Consider the following 22,636-nt stretch of genomic DNA (forward strand, 5'->3'; position numbering starts at 1 on the left):
GGACTTTGGTTCATGGGTAGGCTATTAATTAGTGCCTCAATTTCAGAGCCTGCTATTGGTATCTTCAGGGATTCAACTTCTTCCTGGTTTAGTCTTGGGAGAGTGTATATGTCCAGGAATTTATCCATTTCTTCTAGGTTAAAAGAGAAGCTTTTCTAATGTAAACTGTGGACTCTGGGTGCTGGGTGGTAGTGATGTGTCAGAGTAGGCTCATTGACTGTAAAGGAGCGGCATGTTGGTATTGGGGAGGTACTGTGTGTGTGGGGACAGGTGGTATATGGGACTGTACTCACCACTCAGTTTTGCGGTGAACCTAAAACTGCTTGGTTTTTTTTGAAATGGAGCTTCACTCTTGTTGCCCAGGCTAGAGTGCAATGGCACAATCTCGGCTCACTGCAACCTCTGCCTCCCAGGTACAAGCAATTCTCTCGCCTCAGCCTCCCAAGTAGCTAGGATTACAGGCATGTGCCACCATGCCTGGCTAATTGTTTGAATTTAGTAGAGATGGGGTTTCACCATGTTGGTAAGGCTGGTCTCGAACTCCTGACCTCAGGTGATCCCCCCACCTCGGCCTCCCGAAGTGCTGGGATTACAGGCCTGAGCCACTGTGCCTGGCCTAAAACTGCTCTTAAACAATAAAATATCCTAATTAAAAACAAAAACCAGAGGCTTTTCCAAAGTTGTGAATCATCCACATAACAGCTGCATGAAGTTTTCATCCATCTATAGTCTATCCTGAGAAAATGCAAATTTAATTTATTGTCTCTTTAGAAGTTGTCATCTCTGAATTTTTTTCAAAGCTATTTTTATTCCTTTTCCTTTCTCATCAGTGATTTCCTTCTGAAGAAATCCAACAGAGCTAGTAGCTATGAACAGAATACAGGAGAAGAATTAAGAAGTGTGGGAGATCACCCACTGCTGGGACATGTTGCAAAACCTCCATTGCCTGGTGCTCTTTATCATAATGTTATATGCAGATACTACAAAAGAAACATTTTGAGAACTGTATTGTTTTCTTAAACTTAACTTTTAAATGTTGTTTTTGGAAGGATGCAAACCCTTCAGTCTTACAACTCAACCTTTTCTCCATTAGTTAAGAGATAGCCAGTTACCTTTGTTTTACCAGTTTGCTTTAGCATAGGTGTTATTCTGTGGCTTTTGTTCACATCCCAAGGTAGTGGGAAATTAGTTTTAAAATACTGGGCAAGAAAAAAAGAGACTAAGAAAAATTTCAAAGTAGTTTGGAAAAGTGTAGGTTTTTTTAAATTACCTTTATTTTATTTTTGAGACAGAGTCTCGCTCTGTCTCCCAGGCTGGAGTGCAGTGGTACGATCTTGACTCATTGCAACCCCTGCCTCCCGGGCTCAAGCAATTCTCGTGCCTCAGCCTCCAGAGTGGCTGGGACTACAGGCGTGTGCCACCATACCTAGCTAATTTTTTTTTTTTTTGGTAGAGACAGGGTTTCACCATGTTGACCAGACTGGTCTCAAACTCCTGACCTCAGGTGATCCACCTGCCTTGGCCTCCCAAAGTGCTGGGATTACAGGGAGAAGCCACTGTACCCGGCCGAAAAAGTGTAGTATTACAGTTTCTAAAGAGGAATAAAGTAGTTAGAGAAATGCCACCAAACTGGGACCATACATCTGATGGCATCTCCAGTTTAATCTGTAGACAGACCAGAACAATGAAATGGAACAGGGCAGGGATCGCATCTGACTTGCTCACTCTTGTATTCTCAGTGTATCATCATCCATGTTCAATAGCAATTTTTTAAAATGTTGAGTGAATAACGGACATGAACCACAGGGCTCTGCCAGAGACAAATGAGGCATAGCCATTCCTACCAAAGGGATCAATTGCCAGAGTTCTCTCCTGACTCCTCCTGCTGGTCTCTTCTGAGTTAATAAACAGCTCACTTCTTCTTAGGGATACCTATTCCACCAGCTGTGATAGCTGACAGGAAAAGCACGGACTCCACTAGCTAGCATGCACCAAAGGGGATAATGACCTTAAGTATGCAGAGTATGTTACCTCTTAGTGCTTAAATGGGTTGGCATAAGTGAGTGGAGATGTCTTTTAACTTTTAGATTTTAACTTTAGGAATGAAACAGTGGAAATAACCTCTTTCAACAACTGAGATGTATTATTAGGTGATTAAAGCCTGTTATTCCCATTCAGGATATCAGAGAGCTTTGGTTCTTTGACTTTAATAACCTCACTCGCTTCTCCAGCTGTATGCAGATCATATTAGGAACTTAATAGGATGACCCTTTATGTGTTTTATCTTTCTACCTTCTCTGTCTCTTTTAAAAGCAAACCCCAGCAGAATCAGGATAACTTTGGGAAATGAAGCAAGCACAGTGGTAAGTGCTTTAAAATTACATTTATGAGGCTGGGCGTGGTGGCTCACGCCTGTAATCCCAGCTCTTTGGGAGGCTGAAGCAGGTGGATCACCTGAGGTCAGGAGTTGGAGACCTGCCTGGCCAACATGGTGAAACCCCATCTCTACTAAAAATACAAAAATTAGCCAGGCATGTTGGCATGCACCTATAATCCCAGCTACTCGGGAGGTTGAGGCAGGAGAATCAAGTGAACCTGGAGACGGAGGTTGCAGTGAGCTGAGATTGCGCCATTGCACTCCAGCCTGAGCAACAAGAGTGAAACTCCATGTCAAAAAAAAAAAAAATTACATTTATGAAATATCTACCTCCTGGATACTGGGTACCCTTAAGTGCCATAAGATATTTGGAAGACTGTGACCTGTTCCCTCAGGTTAAGTACTTCTTCCTTCATCTTTTGGTATGTGAAATAACTAGTAGCTGTTCATCTGCACTGTCAGCTGAGCCACTTTGGGTCACCATTTATTGTTTACTTTTCCATTTGTTATTATTTTTTGAGTCGGAGTCTCGCCCTGTCTCCCAGGCTGGAGTGCAGTGGCACGATCTTGGCTCACTGCAAGCCCCGCCTCCCGGGTTCATACCATTCTCCTGCCTTAGCCTGCTGAGTACCTGCCTCAGCCTCCCAGAGTGCTGGGATTACAGGCGTGAGCCACCACGCCTGGCCTCCATTTTTTATTACTGATGACAGTGGTTTCAATACAGATGTGAAAGAATTTTGTCTTGCTTTCAGTCATGAAAATCTTGTGTTATCCTGGCTTTTTTTTTTTTTTTTTTTTAGGTAGAGTCTCACTTTGGCATCCAAGCTGGAGTGCAGTGGCATGAACATGGTTCACTGCATCTTTGAACTGCTGGGCTCAAGTGATCCTCCCACCTCAGCCTCTCAAAGTGCTGGGATTATAGGTGTGAGCCATTGGGCATGGCTGCTTTTTGGTTTGTTTGTTTGTTTATTTTCAAACAGAATTGCCCTCTGCCACCCAGACTGGAGTGCAGTGGCGTGATCATGGCTCACTGCAACCTCTGCCTCCCGGGTTCAAGCGATTCTCATGCCTCAGCCTCCTGGTTAGCTAGGACCACAGGCACGAGCCACCATGCCCAGCTAAGTTTTTGTCTTTTAGTAGAGGTAGGGTTTTGTTATGTTGGCCAGGCTGGTCTTGAACTGCTGACCTCATGTGATCTGCCTGCCTTGGCCTCCCAAAGTGCTAGGATTACAGGTGTGAGCCACCACGTATGGCCTGCTTTTTGTTTTTTTATGGTGGTACAATATACATAACATAAAATGTGCCATTTTAGCCAATTCTAAGTGTACAATTCAGTGGTGTTAATTACATTTATAGTATTGTGCAACTATCACTACTATCTATTTCTAAAACTTTTTATTATCCCAAACAGAAACTCTGTACCTGTTAAACAATAACTCCCACTTCTACTACTGCAGCCCCTGGCAGCCTCTAATCTCAAATCTGGTAGCCCCTGGTAGCTGCTCAAATCTTTGTGTGAATTTGCCTATTCTAAGTATTTCATACAAGGGGAATCATACAATATTTGTCCTTTTATGTCTGGCTTCTTTCACTTACATAATGTTTTTAAGTTCTTCTGTGTGTCAAAACTTCATTCCTTTTTATTGCTGTGCTGAATAACATTTAGATTACTATTTAGATCTTAACATTTTTCTGTTCAATGCCTTGTAGTGCCTCCTTGTTATCCCAAGAGTCAATTTTCAGGCTGGCATTCGGGGTCCTGTTCATCCTGTCTAGCCCTGGGCAACTGTGACATTCTTTTACACTGAAGCTTCTCTAAAGCTGTGGATATTAACAACTGATCCATGTTTCAGTGTTGTCACACCCCCCTTAGCAAATCGTATACTATTGATTTTTTTCTTCAGTATTTCAGTTAACCTTTCTTTTTCTCCTTCTCTCCTTCTCTCTCTCTCTCTGTTGCGTAGGCTGGAGTGCAGTGGCATGAACACCACTCATGGCAAACTCGACCTCCTGGGCTCAAGGGATCCTCCCACCTCAGCCTCTTGAGTAGCTGGAACTACAGGTGCATACCACCATGCCTGGATAATTTTTAAATTTTTTTATAGGAATGAGGTCTCACTATGTTGCCCAGGCTGGTGTTGAACTCTTGGGCTTAAGTGATCCTCTCACCTTGGCCTCCCAAAGTGCTGGAATTTACAGGTGTGAGCCACTTCGCCTGGCCTAACCTTTCAATTCAAAAAGGAAAAGATGTTGTACTGACAACAAATTGCTCTCTTCATGCAATGCACTAGTAATTAAACTTGTAAATTTTTTGAATGAACCATAAGTTCTAAATAAATAACAACATCCCATCATTATGTTGCTACAAATGGAATACAGACCTCTATACTTTTTTTTTCTTTTCATTGTAATGTCTGTTTTTTTTGTTTTCCAACTTTTTGAGATATAATTTACATGCCACAAAATTTACCCATTTTTGTGCACAATTTGATAAATTTTGGTGATGGTATTTGAACATCCATATAACCCCTGCCACAGTCATCTTATAGAACTTCCAGGCAGGGCAGAGTGGCTTACGCCTGTAATACCAACACTCTGGGAGGCGGAGACAGGAGCATTGATTGAGGCCAGGAGTTTGAGTCCAACCTGGGCAACACAGTGAGACCCCATCTCTACAAAAAATTAAAAATTTTAGGTGGGCATGGTGACACATGCCTGTAGTCCCAGCTACTGGGAAGCTGAGGCAGGAGGATTGCCTGAACCTGGGAAGTTGAGGCGCAGTGAGCTATGATAACACTTCTGCACTCCAGCCTGGGCAACTCAGCAAGACTCTGTCTCAAAAAGAAAAGAATTTCCATCCCCTAAAATGTTTCCTTGTGCCCTTTGCAGATGATCTGTGCCCATAAGCTATAGTTTGATACCACCTGTAGTGGACACAGCAATATGTGTTCGCAAAATGAAAAGGGTGCAACACGTGAACAAAATGGAGAAAAGGCCAAAAAGTCGGTCAGGGAATGAGGGACTTGAGGTAGGAAAACTTGTGTGCAGGCCAGCAAAGGACAATGGCAATGAGGCAGAGTTGAATAGCACCCAGAGGAACGTGGGAGGCCACTGCAGACACAGAAAGCAGTGATCCTCAATGGGAAGGAAAGACTGGAATCCCCTGGGGGGCTTTTCACAGCTGCCCCTCACCACTACTCCTCCGAGATTCTGATGTCATTCTTGAGTGTAGGAGGCTTTGAAATCGCTGCTATAAGTGAACCACCACTGTTAAGTGACAGATTTTTATGTTCCCTACATGTGTGGGAAGAGAAGTTTCAGAACCACTGCTTAGAAATAAGAAAACCCACCATGCCACCCAAGCCTACTGTTTGTTTATTCAGTCAATAAAGAATTGAGAACTTCTTTGCCTGGGACTGTTTAGGCATTCAATATGTACTCCTTCTCAAAATATATGCAGATTTAGTAAACTAGATAGTGTATTACTATATTTCGTGAAATAAATCAAGGGCTTAGATAATTTGGAAAGATACTGAAGTGGGAATATTTTGATTCTATATGGCAACTTTATAAAATGTCTCATTTTAATATTACAGTTTGTAAAGCCCAGTACAGCAAACCATATTGAAATTTTTCATTACTCTTTTCCTTAGTAAAGACCTGTCAAATATCTGTCATTTTAATGTATCCTCTTTGTATTTATAATAATTGATATTAATGGCTATTAATGCATACGTCTATTAATATATACATGTATGTAGGTTTATGGTTGTTAATATACATATATGTTAAATACATGTAGATATAGATGGCTATTAATATACATGTCTTTGGGGTTCTATGATTATGCATGTTTTTTAATCCATTAATTTTTATTTGAAATTAAAATGGCTGACTTTGCATATTTGTTTACCTTTTTTGTAGCAATTCAAGCATTATTTAATCTGTATTGTTAATCTCTTTTAAAGCAAGAGGAAGAACAAGATAGAAAGGGTAGCCATGCTGATTTGGAAGGCATTGATGAAAATGTAGTTGAAAGTGCACTGAGAAGAGTAAACAGAGAAGAAAAAGGTAAGTTATTCAAATTCTAATCATTTCTTAGATGAGGAGTTGGGAAGTACAGAGGGAATACCAATTTTTATGTTACTAGGTCTCAGGTATCATAAACAAGAGTACAAGCTGATATTTGTTTGCTTATCTAGTAACTTTTTTAATGTTTTAGAAATATTTTATTTACCTACAACAAAAGAAAGAATAGCGTTTATCAGTAAGAGCCATTAGAAACAGTGGTATTTATTGTGCTAGCCACCTTAAAAAGCATAGCATACTGTGTGTATATAAGTCCTCCCAGGGCTTCATTCTTGCACAATGTGTAACATGTAAGTATATACATATTTTTTTTTATTTATTTTAATTTTTTTTGAGATGGAGTCTCGCTCTGTTGCCCAGACTGGAGTACAGTGGCCCAATCTCGGCTCTCTGCAAGCTCTGCCTCCTGGGTTCACACCATTCTCATTTCCTGCCCCAGCCCTCCCAAGTAGCTAATTTTTTTTTTTTGTTTGTTTTTTTTTGTAATTTCAGTAAGAGACGGGGTTCACCATGTTACGCCCAGGAGGCTCCGATCCCTGACCTCATGATCCGCCTGCCTTGGCCTTCCAGATTGCTGGGATTACCAGCGTGAGCCACCGCACCCGGCCTACATATTGGTTTTTTTTTGTTTTGTTTTGTTTTTTGAGACGGAGTCTCGCACTGCTACCCAGGCTGGAGTGCTGTGGCCGGATCTCAGCTCACTGCAAGCTCTGCCTCCCGGGTTCACGCCATTCTCCTGCCTCAGCCTCCTGAGTAGCTGGGACTGCAGGCGACCGCCACCTCGCCCGGGTAATTTTTTTGTACTTTTTTTTTAGTAGAGACGGGGTTTCACCGTGTTAGCCAGGAGGTCTCCTGACCTCGTGATCCGCCCGTCTCGGCCTCCCAAAGTGCTGGGATTATAGGCTTGAGACACCACGCCCGGCCTTGTTTTTTTTTTAAACTCAGTCACTGTAATGATTCATTTTAACTTTTCATTTTGGATTTTTTTTTTAATTTCCTTTGCTACTTAGATTTGAAAGAACATTGATCTTTCAAACATAGATCTGAGTTTGAAAGAGAAAAGAAACACTTCCATATTGTTGTTAGACAGTCTCTGTGTGGACAGAGATGGATACATAAAATAACATGCTTCGCATTCCTTTTTTACATTTTAAAATCAGGTAATGAGTCAGTCCATCTGAGGAAAGCCAGTTCACCAAATCTTCACAGACGACAGTGGGAGAAAAATGTACCCAATACAGCTCTTACAGCTTTGGAAAAGGCATCCATACTCACCTCCAGTTTAACAGCAGAGGATGATAGAGGTTAGTAGTCAGATTGAATACTATTATTTTACTAGAGAACTTTTTCTAATACTTAGTGCACTAGAGGCTTTTAATGTCTGTGAAGGGTATTTGGTGTCACACATCAGAGCATTGCTTATACAGGTGAATGAAGTAGATTTTAGTTAACAGTCAAATATAATTAACTTTGCTTGAAAATATGATCTGGAAAGTACATGCTGAAAAATCTTTTTTTATTCGGCACTAATTTTTGTCTTTTCCAACTAGGTGGTTCTGTAATAAAATACAGCAAAAATACTACTCGTAAGCAGTGGCTCAGAGAGACCCCTGACACTTTGTTGAACTTCCTTAAGAATGCTGATCTCAGCTTGGCCTTTCAAACGTACACAATATATAGACCAGGTAATTCATGTCTGTATGTGACCTTGGAAACCCTTTAACTTTTTGAAAATTGTGGTAAATATATATAACATAAAATTTACATTTGAACCCTTTTAAAGTGTGCAGTTCAGTGGTACTAAGTATGCCACATTGTTGTGCAGCCATCACCAGTATCCATCCACAGAAATGTTCTCATCTTTCAAAACTCAATTCAAAGGGTTTCCCTCCTCCCAGAAACGCTTTGATTTCAAAGTTGTAAAATAATTCATAACATTGTATTTTTAGGTGTTGTTTAATCTTTTCTAGCCAGTCTTAAGCTACAATTAAAATTTTTCATGGAGCTACATTACTTCTGTTTGCTCATTTGTTTGCTTATTTTCATAATCCTGCTACTACTTTCTTTGAAGAGGAGCCCATTTTTGTTATGCAAATATGCCATTGCTTTAGCAACAACTCCAAGATTTCTTTTGCTGTATACCTGAACTCTGTTACATTGAATAGAGCTCAAAAAGGATGAACAATTAGGATTTGATTTGTAAATTTTTTTACAGACATCTTACTAACATTGTGTAAAATAATTTTTTTATAATACTGTCCTTAGGAATCTAGGTCAGTGGTCTGTATTAGATATGTATGTGTGTATGTGTATTATAATTATGATAATTTAATTACTAAGCCACCTTGCTAGGTTAAGATCTAAGATAAATTATACCAAGTAGAGCAGGTAATGGTATGGCAAGTCTGACTATATTTATTGCAACGATTTAGTTGTATTTGTTTATTTGGTCAGTATTTATTGAATGCCTAACATAGGTTAAGATGAAAAAAAGAATAAAACACAATTCCTGCCCTAAGGATGAAGGAGTTCATTACATGGGAGGTCAGCACACTGATAAGGAATTATAGTGCCCTGTGATATATGCATTCAGATAGAACTGTGCACAAAAGGTCATGGAAGCCCTAAGAAGACGCTAATTCATGGGAGGAAAATGTTAGGGAAGGTTAATGGTTATGAATTTCAATTTTGCAATTTTAGGTCCAGGATTTTCTGTCTGGTCCAGTGATAAAGTCTTTGTCATTTTAGGAAACTCCCTGTTTAAAAACTATGTCATAGTTCTATTTTGAAATGCCTTTTAGAAGATTTGGCCTGTGTTTTTCATGCTGTTTGTGAGAAATCTAAAAGTAATTACACCTGGAAAAAATTTTTAAGCATGCATATGGTCTTCCTTCAGTTTCCTACTTTTCTTCCTCCCCATTGTGAAAACTTGGGAGGAGAAAGTTCAAAGGAAAAAAGAAATTACTATAACTCAACTTTCAAAGGTAACTTTTAATGCCTTAATATACATTCTTATATTGGGAGGGTTTTATGGTAATTTTCCGAGTTTTTTTTTTTCTCTTAAAGAAAATCCTGTTTATAGGCTGGGTGTGGTGGCTCATGCCTGTAACCCCAGCACTCTGGGAGGCTTTAACAGGAGGATTGCTTGAGCTCAGGAGTTCAAGACAAGCCTGGGCAACATAGCGAGACCTCGCCTCTACTAAAAAAATTAGCCAGGCATGGTTCTGGACGCCTCTAGTCCCAGCAGCTTGGGAGTCTGAGGTAGGAGGAGCTCTTGAGCCTGGGAGTTCGAGGCTGCACTGAGCCATGATCATGCCACTGCACTGCAGCCTGGGTGACAGAGTGAGACCCTGACTCAAAAAAAAGAATAAAGAAAGTTCCGTTTATAAATTTAGTCCATGTCCTGGTGCTTCTGCTTCCGGGGCCTGTTTTATGCCCACAATCATGTTGGGGTTGGGTAATATGGGGAGACACTACACAAGAGTAATGGGACATGGCATTGTCCTCAGCCAGCAAGCTTATGGAAGATTTTAGTCAAACTGCATGAAATAAGTAAATACTGTTTAAATTGGTATACTTTCTGTTAATATCTCCTGAAGGTTCAGAAGGGTTCTTGAAAGGCCCCCTGTCTGAAGAAACAGAAGCATCGGACAGTGTCGACGGAGGTCACGATTCTGTCATTTTGGATCCAGAGCGACTTGAGCCTGGGCTAGATGAGGAGGACACGTACGTTGTGATATGTGTAGAAAGCTTTAGCTGGGGGTGGAGTGTATGTGTGTTTGTGTGTGTGTGTGTGTGTGTGATTTAAATTAGACCATGATAATTTCAGGTTTGGTAGGGATCTCTTATATTACTTTTCATCATAAATGGAATTTTTTTTTTTTTTTAGACGGAGTCTCTCTCTGTCTCCCAGGCCGGAGTGCAGTGGCGGATCTCAGCTCACTGCAAGCTCCGCCTCCTGGGTTCACGCCATTCTCCTGCCTCAACCTCCTGAGTAGCTGGGACTACAGGTGCCTGCCACCACGCCCGGCTGATTTTTTGTATTTTTAGTAGAGACAGTGTTTCACCGTGTTAGAGTCTCAATCTCCCAACCTCGTGATCTGTCCACCTTGGCCTCCCAAAGTGCTGGGATTACAGGCGTGAGCCACCATGCCCGGCCATCATAAATGGGTATTTATATCCTGATCTTTTGTCTGGGATGGGTAATACCTTACAATATGATTATAAAATTCCTGATTGAGCCCTACACCTATAGCCTTTCAGCTTGAACTTGTTATTTTTTAATATATTAGGTTTTACATTTTTAAAAGTGTTAGAAACAGTCAAAGAAGTGATCTTTTGGAAGAACTGACAATTTTTTCCCTTCAGTTGCCTTATAGAACTCATTTTTCAAAAGCTTAAGTATTGTTATGGTGGTGTCCTGCTTTGAACTCACCAACAGATACTGTGCCCCTAATGTAGAGGTTTATGGTCCAAATTGTTTTTTCACAGGGACTTTGAGGAGGAAGATGACAACCCCGACTGGGTGTCAGAGCTGAAGAAGCGAGCTGGATGGCAAGGCCTGTGTGACGGATAATGCCTGAGGGAGTGTTCCTGAGTCACACTGAGGAGAGGCTTCACTCAGGAGTTCATGTTGAGATGATCATGAGTTTGTGCGATGTATATTTTCCTTTGGAAACAGAATGAAGCAGAGGAAACTCTTAATACTTAAAATTGTTCTTGATTAGTATCATGAGTTTGAAAAGTCTGGAACTCCTGTAAGTTTTTGAATTCGAGAGAGAAAGTGTAGTGGAATGAGTGTGAGCATTGGACTTTGCAGTCCCATAGAACAGAAATGGGATGCTAGCCTGCCACTACCTACTTGTGTGATTGTGGGAAATTACTTAATCTCTTCGAGCCCCAATTTCCTTAACCATAAAATGAAGATAATAATGCCTACCTCAGAGGGATGCTGACCATAGACCATTACAGCAGCCCGTATGTTATTCACATGATTTGTGTTTATTATTATGTGACTCTTTTTACACTTCCTAAAGGCTTGAGAATTAAATATATTTAATTATGATATAGTAATGTGTGCAGTTTTTCAATATGACCTGATTCTGAGTAGTTTGAAGATCATTCCAATGGTCTTCACCAGCTGTCCTTAAATACGGTCCCTCATAGGATGCACAAAAGAGCCTGGGTTGGAGGGTCAGCCCTGGGAAGCGTGAGGTGGTCTGCAGATCTTGTCAGAAGATAGCAGTCCTGTAGATGAGGAAGGAAGAGGCCAGAGGTGAGGAGCAGAAATGGTAAATATCAGAAACTAGAGAGTGATGTGGAATAAATAGGGGGATGCATGGCACACATGTGCTGGGTCCTGTCGTGTGTGTTAACCTCATCTAATACTGTGCACTTTAGTGAGATGAGAATATTTCACTAAAGAAACAGGCTTCGCTCAACACCTGTCACAGAGACATGAGCCAGACAGATACAGGGAACAGTGCTAAAGTGAAGAGAAGGGGGAAAATACATTTAGGGTCATTAACAAGCACTTGCTGAAATCTGGAAAATATACATCTTTTAAATATTTAACAGTTTTTAAATCTTAATGTATAAAACCCTGTGGTATAGAACCCTACCTCACATATATGCTGTATTTACATTTGGATATCTTTAATCTCCGGTGGTCTCAGGCAGTCTCTAAATCTTTCCTTGTTTTTTGGGACCTTGATGTTTTTGAGTACTTCTCAGGTATTTTGTAGACTGTTGCTCAATTTGGGTTTGTCTCACAATTGAACTAAGCTTATGGATTTTGGGGAAAACCACAAAGGTGAAGTGCCCTTCTCATCACATCATTTCAAGGAGTACACAGCATCAGCATGACTTCTTCCCAGTGTCGTTCACCTTGATCACTTGATGAAGGCAGTGTCTGCCAGGCTCTCCACTATCAACTTTGTAATTGTCCATGTTCATGCTGTGTTCACTATAAGCAAGTCACACACTCCAGCTTGTAGTCAAATGCAGAGGAATTAATCTCCACCTCTGGGGGTGTGAGTATAATCCAATAATAAATTGTTTGTTTTCTTGCTTAAATTGTTCTAACTTTTGCTGTTGGGGATTGTTTCAGGTCACCTCCTATGTCCCTTTGATGTGCCCCTATTCTTTTGGAGCACTTCCTTCCTTTGTAGCACTACAAGATCGTCCAGACTCATCTTTACCTTCTCTGCCCCAGCCCCAAAATCATCCATTTCAACAAGGTTCCCACTGGTTTAGAAACCAAGATCTGGTTGCTGGGTGTGCTTGTTGTTCCTGGGGTGTCACTGCTTTTAGGCCCTCTCAGCAGAGCTAGGAAGTATATGTGTATATACTAACCTGTGTATACTGTATAATTGTATAACTATCCATACATCTCTACAGTTATTTCTGTATCTCTCCATCTGTACATACATTAAATTAAGCATGGGTCCATACTGATGCCTACAACTAACCCAATACTACAAGGTTCATTCTAGCCTTCTTCTCATGCTTTTCTATAACTTCTCTCCCTGACAATGAGAAAACTGGCTTGCACCATCCACCACCTGCTTAGCTGTTCGATCCTAGTCTATTTGTAAAGCAGTTTCCAAAGCATTAACCTATACCCCTGGGAGATACAAGTTTACCAACTAAGGTACAGAGTTTATGTATCTTTCCTATTGTCTCATGGTTTCCAGTCAAATACCATTTCCCAAAGTTATTTAGGTGAGCTCTTTGAAATTAGCTTACCACTCTCTTGAACATTTTTCAAGTTAAAGCAGGCATGGATCATTCTAAGGATATTTCCAGATACTGAGCTTCCATATATACTGTATTCCATACTTCTTAGTCATCTTCAATCTTAGCATTGCCCCAGGGTATAAACATTTCCAAACCATCAAACAAAAAAACTTGAAATTATGTACAGTTACTGAGAGACTGGATAAGTATTGGATAATCCTTTTTAAAATCAGAATGGCTTATGGGGTTTTGCTTTTAATAAAATTTCAGAAGAATAATGGAATTACCAGTTCATGATTATAAACCATTTTTGATGATAGCTTACTATATGATTCTTGAGATACAACTAGACAAAAATTGAGGGACACATTTAACAAAACTTTTCATTCTTATGTACTTATTTCTCAGCACTTACAGCCTTAAAAAAAAATGGAAGAGACTCACTGTTAAACTTCATTGTAGCAAGAAGTTAGCATTCATCTATGGATACAGGAACTGATGACGCATGGGGAGCCCATCCAGGTCTTAAAGAGATGAATTTTCGATACAATTTTATTTTGTTATATTTAATATAATTATCAGTATTGTGATATATTTTATTGTGATCAATTGTGTAGTACTAGTAATTTTAACAATCCAGAAAAAAAATTCTGTGAGCAGGAAATGTAAATTTCCATTTCTATACTTCTTTCAGCAGTATGACAGGATGATCAATAAGACTTTCAAGCATGAAAAAGATAACTGGGATAAAATTCTATGAGGAAAGAAGAATGAAGATATGATTTAATAAAGCATGTCTAAGAATTCTAGGGAAGAAATGTGGGTGTGGTCACTGACACATGAAATTAAACAAAAACAAGTAGATCATATACTTACTACTATTTTGAGGGAATTTCACTGCCAAAGAAACTAACATTGGCTGTTCCAACTCCTAAACAAGTTTTGGACTCCTGTTATGGGCTGCATTCGCCCCTGCCCCAGCCACTCCCAATTCACATATTGAAATCTAACACCAGTAACTCATAATGAGACTGTATTCGGAGACAGAGACTTTAAAGATGCAATGAGATCAAAATGAGGCCTTTGGTTCAGTCCTTATCCAATTTGACTATAGTGCTTATAAGAAGAGGAAATGTTTTGTGGCAGGGACGGGGAGGGGATGGCGGAGAGATGATTTTAAGAAGGAAAAGTAGTGATGTAAACTTATAATTTTTAAAATAGCTTTTTTTGTGGGCTTTTGCATGTGTGTGATGGACGATGGAGGGTACCCATATCACTGTAGTGTTTAGGTTCAATTGGATATATTTTACTTGCGTCACTATTTACAATTGCTGGAAAATACATTTTTTTTCAACTACTTAAACGTTTTAGCTGCTTGATGTGCAAATCCAGAATGGGGCAGGGTGGGGTGGGGAGGGGGTGTGCGTGCAGACGCTTGGGCAGCGCCGGTTGCGTTAGAAAGTTCCTTGGCAGGCCGCCGCTGTGGCCCAAAGAGTAGGAAGCGGTTCCAGTCTCACGTCCACCTCTTGGAGATATTTGAGACCTTGTACAAGAAACACTCTACCTGTCTCAGTTTAGCTCATTTGTAAAACTAGGAGACTACTGCCTTGCGGGGTTGTAAAGAAAAGAGAGAACGTTTGCGAAGCGTCTGGTGCACCGTAAGCAAGAGCGGGGAGCGCTACTGTAGAGTGCAACGCAAAGCAATCCCGACCCAAGGCAACGGGACGGTGTGGGGGTGGCTCTGTCGGGTCTCCAAACTCCCTCGCGCCTGACCCTGCCTCGCGGTGGACTGTGTGGACGGGTCCCCAGGCCATTCCAGCCTCGCGCCCCACCCGCGTTTCCTTGCGCGGCTCCGCCCGGCCGCGGGGAGGCGCAGCGGCCCCGGGAACCCGGATCCTTCTGGAACGCTTCGTTGGCCCCGCGGAGCCGGTGGAGCAGGTATGCTGCAGGGGCCGCCCTTAGTCCTTGCCCGGAGCCGCCGCAGGGCTTCAGGAACCGGGCAGCGTGGGGGAAAGGGATTGAGTCTCTGCCTGGGGCGGCGGGGGCGGCCCAGAAAAGGCCTAGCGTTCCGGGCTGCGTGGGTGTAGCGTCCCGGGCGCATCGGTCTCTATGGCAACGCTCCTCACGCTGAGCTCGGGTCCGGGTAAACGTCTCGCTACCCACCCGCGGCCGCCTCCAGGGGCGGCCCTAGGGGAGAAGGAATTTTCCTAACTTTGGGGCTTCCACCCTCTGGTGCCACTTGGGCGGGAGGGTCGCGGGCCCTCAGTTCCCAGCTGGTCACCCCCGGCCCCTAGTCCGTATGCGTTTCTCTCAGAACCCCGTCCTCCGGTGTCTGCAGCCTCTCCTGGCTGCGGAGCTGGTTCCCAGCCCCCTGCAAACTAATTGTACCCACTTCCTACCCTGACATGAAATTATTCTAAAACAACCCCCCGCTCACCCCATTAACAACAGCAGCAACAACAGCAACAAAACTGTATTATGCCGTAACTGTAGCATAAAGAGGAAATAGAGGGAAAGCAATAAGAAAGTACATATTTCAATCTGAAAATGCTTGACACTACTACCCTTGGCAAAAGTAGAGAAGCAGCCAGTAACCGCGCCTGGGCAGTCGCCTGAACGTGATGGCAGCAAATGTAGATTGTTAGGTCTCCGGGACCAGGAGCGGCGTGGCCAGTGAAGGGCGTGATTTTCCCAAATGGTGAACAATTGTTGGTAAACCTCCAAACCAAACAAAGTGCAGTCAAGCCTTGATTTACATGTAGTTGCATTCCTCGAAAAAAAAAAAAAATCAGTGTTCATTAAAACTGCAAAAATACTTAGCATTTCGATGTAAAATAGAGTTTGGTTCTAGCCACAGATAATTACAAACGGATTTTTCCGTGCATTTGAGTGTATAGGAAGACGCTACAAGATTGTAGGACCGCAGGGTAATCCTTTATTGTGCGGGGCTGTCTCTCGAATCGCAGAATGCTAGCATCTCAGGCCCCAACCACCTGTCAATGTCTTGCCTCTGAATCTCGGGGAAACAACTTCCGCATCCCCATATATTTCCAAAACTCCCCCTAGGGGGCAGTACGTTCCCATTAAGAAAGGCTGGACTGTGAAAAGTACACAAGCCTAAGGACATTCCTGCTTTATAAAGGTGCCAAGCCCCGGGTATATAGTATCTTTCATTCTCAGAACAAACTTTTAAAACAGATATTGTTATTCCATTTTAGAAATTAGGAAAGTGCGATTTTGCCAGGTTAAGTGACTTACCCAGGAACACAGGGCAAAAGTGTATCAAAGCTGAGCTACGAACCATGTCTGACCAAGAAACTCTGTCTCATTTCAGTTGTCATCTGTGGCCACAAGGAAAGTTATTTGTCTCTGTCTTGGCAAGGCTGGGAGGAAAGTTTTATCAAAGTGAGTTCTTTTACACTTTAGTCATCAATTTTCTGACTTTGTTAGTCTTTATGAGACATGTGTGATAAATTTACATTACTCTAATTCCAGGAACCTCACCCCATTGGAGACCATGGATAAGTACGATGTGATTAAGGCCATCGGGCAAGGTGCCTTCGGGAAAGCATACTTAGCTAAAGGGAAATCAGATAGCAAGCACTGTGTCATAAAAGAGATCAATTTTGAAAAGGTAAAGTTAAGAAATTCAAATATCTGTTAATTTTCAGTGGGATATTCAGCTGGCTTTTAATCCAATATAAAAAGGAAATTTTATTTTTTATAATTACAAATTTTAAACCATAATTGATTTTTGTTAATTCAACCTTCTAAGTCCACTGTCCAAACACAACCAATGATCTTGTTTTTAAAAAGAGGCTGGACACAGTGGCTCACCCCTGTAATCGCAGCACTTTTGACGGCCAAGGTGGAAGGATTGTGTGAAGCCAGGAGTTCGAGATAGCCTGGGCAACATAGCAAGACCCTGTCCCTACAAAAAAAATTTTTTTTTAATGAAAATAGAAAAGAAATAAGATCACATCTCTGTGGCTCCTATGGCCCTCCTTAGGGTACCCTGAAAGGCCCTATGAGGTGCCAGCCTCCTCTGTTGCCCTGACTTTTCTCTGTGGTACACTTCCTCTCTCCTTATTCAGGTCCTCGACAAGGGGTTTTCTGCAAAACCCCTAGCTAGTGTAGCTCCCCAGCCACAATCACATCTTATCACCTTATCACAGCACTCTGGTTTCTGATTTCTTTTCTTTTGTTTTTTCTTTTTTTTTTTTTTAGACGGAGTCTTGCTCTGTCACTTAGGCTAGAGTACAGTGGCATGATCTCGGCTCACTGCAACCTCCACCTCCAGGGTTCAAGCAGTTCTCCCACCTCAGCCTCCCGAGTAGCTGGACTACAGTTGCATGCCACCACACCTGGCTAATTTTTTGTATTTTTAGTAGAGATGGAGTTTCACCATGTTGCCCAGGCTAATCTTGAACTCCTGAACTCAAGTGATCTGCCTGCCTCAGCCTCCCAAAGTGCCGGGATTACAGGCGTGAGCCACTGCTCCTGGCCTGGCTTATTTTCTTACTAGCATAATGCTCTGTAATTACTTTGCTCTCTTAATTATTCATTTGTTTATTGCTTGTCTTCCTCAGTATGCAGAACAGTTCCTGACACATAATAGACGCTAAACAAATTTATTGAGTGCACTGAATGAATAGAGGAAAACCATGTGTAATTGTTGGTCTAATGATTTTGGAAAATAAATATAGTTAATTAAAAATTAATCATTTTTGCTAAATCCACCTTAGTGTTTATGTCACCCTCTTTAGTGATATGTTCATTTCAAAATATATTGGGACAATAATGTCCATTGTTTGCTAGAGTTAATTTTAAGGCAAGTCTTGTTGGTCAGCTTCTAGAGAATTTATAAATGAGAGTAGCATAAAAAGTTCCATACAAAGCGTGTGCAAAATGGACTGCCCAAGTTACACCATGTGAATATACTTAATGCCATTGAATTGTACACTTAAAAATTTGGTTAAAATGATATAAATTTTATTTTACCACAAACAAATTTCAAGAAAACCTACCCAAACTTAAAGCTCAAGAGTAGATAACTGGCTTCCAGGGATAATGATTTATTTTCCAATATAGGTCTCTTTTGTGAATCCATGGCATATTCATAACAATGTCCTCTATTCTAGTCTAGCTTCCTTCCATGACATTATTCTGCTCACTCTCTTTTGTTTATCTGACTGCTCTCCCTCAGGCGTATCTCTCTCTTCACCCTCTATATGTCCTCAACCTTGTGTCCTTTTCTGACCTTCTCTTTCTGTCCATTGTCACCTAAACTGCCCCACTTCAGTGTTTACCACTAAGTAGATCACTCTTAAATCTCTGTCTCTACCCCTGATGTCGTTCAGTACCCTAGTTCTGCATATCTTCTGCCAGCTAGATAACTTCAGGTAATATCCGTGTTATTATTATTATTATTTTTTTTTTTTTGAGATGGAGTCTCACTGTGTCACCCAGGCTGGAGTGCAGTGGTGCGATCTCGGCTCACTGCAAGCTCCACCTCCTAGGTTCACGCCATTCCCCTGCCTCAGCCTCCCAAGTAGCTGGGACTATAGGTGCTCGCCACCACGCCTGGCTAATTTTTTGTATTTTTAGTAGAGACGGGGTTTCACCATGTTAGCCAGGATGGTCTCCATCTCCTGACCTCATGATCCACCTGTCTCAGCCTCCCAAAGTGCTGGGATTACAGGCGTGAGCCACCGCGCCTGGCCAATATCTGTGTTATTAATCTATTGCTGTGTAACATATTATCCCAAACTTAGTGGCTTAAAGAATAAACATTTATTATCTTGGAGATCCTGTGCATCAAGAATTTAGGATAATGATCATTGAGACCATCTTGGAGGCTAGGTATCACAATTGTACCCAAAAACAAGTATTAATAGCAATTCTTCCTTGTTGTAAGCAGACCAGCTTCACCTCCTATGTGCTGCGCTGTATTAATGTCATCAATATCCTTATGGCTGCCAACCTCAAAACCTTGGGATCATTTGTGAGCTTATTCCTTCTCCACATTCAATTATTTGGTGAATACTGTTGACTCTTCCTCTTCCTTGAATTTGCTTCAGTCCTTTTGTCGAGGGCCTGGGTCACTTGGATCCTTCAAGTGGCTCCAGCCCAATTTTGATAATGCTCCAGCCATGCCCCCAAACCTTCACTGGGACAGAGGCTGTAAAGGAAGAGTTGCCTAGGTTTGACTACATAAAATAGAAAACATTTTATGTCAAACAAACACTATAAATAAATTCGAAGAAAACTGAAAAGGTGCCAAAAGATTTGCAAGTATTGACTTAATGGTGTTAACCTTTTATTAAGTCAATAAAAGATAAAATCCGTATATGAAGTCATCATACAAAATTTGAAACTCATTAGAAAACTAGGAAATTAGGAGTTTATTCAAAGAAAAACCCCACAGATAAAGTTAGAAAACAAATGTCCAACAGTAGGTAATTTGTTAAGTAATTTATAAAAAACTAAGTGGCTATTAGAAATCATGTTGTAGGTGAAGCATTGACACGGGGAAAATTTCAATGTTTGCAATGTTTGAGAAAATAGTAAGCGTAGAATGATATAATCTTTGTAAAAATATATATAGTATCCATATATATGTATCCCTACAAATATGTTCATATATGTACAAAGAAAAAGAGACACAGATTGTTATTATTGAGGTAGAAAGTGGGGTTTGCCTGGTGCATTTTTTGTTTTTCTTTTGAGACGGAGTCTCGCTCTGTCGCCCAGGCTGGAGTGCAGTGGCGCAATCTTGGCTCACTGCAAGCTCCGCCTCCCAGGTTCACACCATTCTCCTGCCTCAGCCTCCCGAGTAGGTGGGACTACAAGCACCTGCCATCACATCTGGCTAATTTTCTGTATTTTTAGTAGAGACGGGGTTTCACCGTGTTAGCCAGGGTGGTCTCGATTTCCTGACCTCGTGATCCGCCCATCTCGGCCTCCCAAAGTGCTGGGATTACAGGCTTGAGCCACCGCGCCCGGCCTGCCTTGTTCGTTCTTCCTTTCCTTTCCTTTCCTTTCCTTTCCTTTCCTTTCCTTTCCTTTCCTTTCCTTTCCTTTCCTTTCCTTTCCTTTCCTTTTCCTTTCCTTTTCCTTTCCTTTTCCTTTCCTTTTTCCTTTCCTTTTTCCTTTCCTTTTTCCTTTCCTTTTTCCTTTCCTTTCTCTTTCTTCCTTTCTTCCTTTCTTTCCTTTCTTTCCTTTCTTTCTTTCTTTCTTTTTTCTTTTTTTTTTTTTAGACAGGGCTTCATTCTGTTGCCCAGGCAGGAGTGCAGTGGCATCATCATAGCTCACTGTAACCTCGAACAAGCCATCCTCCTACCTTAGCCTCCTGAGTAGCTAGGACTGCAAGCATGCGCCACCCACCCAGCTAATTTTGAATTTTTTTAGAGACAAGATCTTGTTATGTTGCCCAGGCTGGCCTCAAGTGATCCTCCTGCTTTGGCCTCCCAAAGTGCTGGGATTGCAAGTGTGAGCCACTGTGCCTGGTCTGCCTTGTGTTTTTATATTGTTTCATTCTTCAGAGAAGTTTCGAGACCCTCTCTGATTTGCTCCAAAATTACGGCTCCTATCACATACCCTACTTTTTTTTCCCCCACTCCAGCCTCTGCATTTGCTTACGGGCTTGCCTCTCCCAAGGTCCTTGCCTGCTGATCTCCCAGCATCAGGATCCCACTTGTTCAAGGCTGAGTTCCACCATACCTCCAGAATCCTCCCACCCTAAAGAATTTCTCTTTCTCTGTAAACTTGCATAACTTTTATTGGAACCTCTGTTATAGTACTGACTGCTTTCTTTCTGGACATGCTTTGGCTGTTTATTTTGTGCCTTCTCCTCCTTATTTAGCCATAACATGTTCTGTGGGGACTGAGTCCATGTGCGTTTCGTGCTGGTATTCCACACAGCACCTAATAATAATGCTTGGTGCCAGAAGATATTCAATAACTTCTTATTGGATAGATGATTCACTGGACAGATGCTTTCTGGCCCTCTTGCTCTATTGCAAAGCTGGTATGTACTCAGGAATTATAAAACCATTTTAATTCTATGTAAGGAGAAAATATTTGAGAGGTGAATCTCTATAAAAATGTACATTACTTCATTTCAGAGCATCTCTCCCATTCTTTAGTAGAATCAAAAATTGACTATAGTTTTGTAATAGAGCACCAATTGTTTCATCACTTCACTCATGAACTACCCTTGTCACCATGCCGTAAATAAGTAGAATCTTATATTAGACCTAATTATTCCTGTTTTCCCATATCTCTTTATATTGTCGAATTTACCTGTAACGTCTGTGTCACAATATTAACATTTATTACTTCTTTCTTCCTGTCTACTCTCATGTAGTTTTTCATTACTTCTTATCTAAAGAAATTTCTATTTCTTCTCTCTAATGCCTCCCTACTCCCTACACTAGACCCCAGAACTAAATTGCTTATTTTCTTACAGGTACCAAAAAGCTAATATTTTCTGTTATCATCCTACCATTATCAAGCGTGTTCTTTTCCTTCTGGGCTCAAATAGAAGTGTTTTATCTTTCCTTAATTATGAAAATAAAAATGTTCATTGTAGAAATTTTGAAAGGAACCAAAGGGGAAAATAAGACCATTTAGAGGAAAATAAAAATAGCATATAACCTCTTTCTTAATCACTATGAACATTTTGCTGAATTTCTCTCTGGACTATTTTTAATGTATAAATATATAAGTTATTAGAATGATTGGTGTCATGGTGGATATACTCTTTTTTTTTGAGACGGAGTCTTGCTCTGTCGCCCAGACTGGAGTGCAGTGGCGTAGTCTCGGCTCACTGCAGCTTCTGCCTCCCAGGTTCAAACGATTCTCCTGCCTCAGCCACCGTGTCTAGCTAATTTTTGTATTTTTAATAGAGACAGGATTTCACTATGTTGGCCAGACTGGTCTGGAACTCCTGACCTCGTGATCTGCCCACCTCGGCCTCCCAAAGTGCTAGGATTACAGGCGTGAGCCACCACACCCGGCCTGGATATACTCTTTTGTAACAGTTTTTTTTATTAGCAATATATTTTGAACATTTCCTCGTCTCATTCAATATTTTTATATAATGTTGTCATATAATGATATTAAATGTTCACACTAATGATGAAGGGACTACCTACAGGGTGTCCATTGTATGTCACACCATCGTGAATGTTTTATTATATATATCAACTCAATTTAATCTTCACAACCACTCTGAAAGGTAGCTCTCATTACTCTCACTGTACAAGTGAAAGAGCTGAGGCTAAAGAGGTTAAGCAGTTAGCTTCAGGATGCACAGTACTCAGCAGATCCATCGAAGTCTTTCTCTGCTCTTTCCATGATAATACGTTGCCTCCCTTTATTTTATTTATTTATTTATTTATTTATTTATTTATTTATTTATTTATTTAT

General features: G+C 41.2%; 2 protein-coding genes across 2 annotated transcripts in view; both read left to right on the top strand.

Annotated features, from left to right (window-relative positions):
* NEK3 (NIMA related kinase 3) overlaps positions 1–11,532 on the top strand; it is a 30,980-nt gene extending 19,448 nt beyond the window's left edge. The window contains exons 12-17 of the mRNA XM_017858265.1: positions 2,314–2,363; positions 6,346–6,448; positions 7,627–7,770; positions 8,017–8,151; positions 10,066–10,192; positions 10,958–11,532. Coding sequence (XP_017713754.1) covers positions 2,314–2,363; positions 6,346–6,448; positions 7,627–7,770; positions 8,017–8,151; positions 10,066–10,192; positions 10,958–11,042 — 644 coding nt within the window. The 3' untranslated portion in view covers positions 11,043–11,532. The remainder of the gene's footprint in view (positions 1–2,313; positions 2,364–6,345; positions 6,449–7,626; positions 7,771–8,016; positions 8,152–10,065; positions 10,193–10,957) is intronic.
* Positions 11,533–15,008: 3,476 nt separating this feature from the next.
* Positions 15,009–22,636, top strand: part of LOC108519338 (serine/threonine-protein kinase Nek5) — a 70,212-nt gene continuing 62,584 nt past the window's right edge. The window contains exons 1-3 of the mRNA XM_017858266.1: positions 15,009–15,142; positions 16,539–16,609; positions 16,700–16,838. Coding sequence (XP_017713755.1) covers positions 16,722–16,838 — 117 coding nt within the window. The 5' untranslated portion in view covers positions 15,009–15,142; positions 16,539–16,609; positions 16,700–16,721. The remainder of the gene's footprint in view (positions 15,143–16,538; positions 16,610–16,699; positions 16,839–22,636) is intronic.

This window comes from Rhinopithecus bieti, unplaced genomic scaffold, assembly GCF_001698545.2.
Source record: "Rhinopithecus bieti isolate Rb0 unplaced genomic scaffold, ASM169854v2 scaffold_48477, whole genome shotgun sequence".
NCBI lineage: Eukaryota > Metazoa > Chordata > Mammalia > Primates > Cercopithecidae > Rhinopithecus > Rhinopithecus bieti.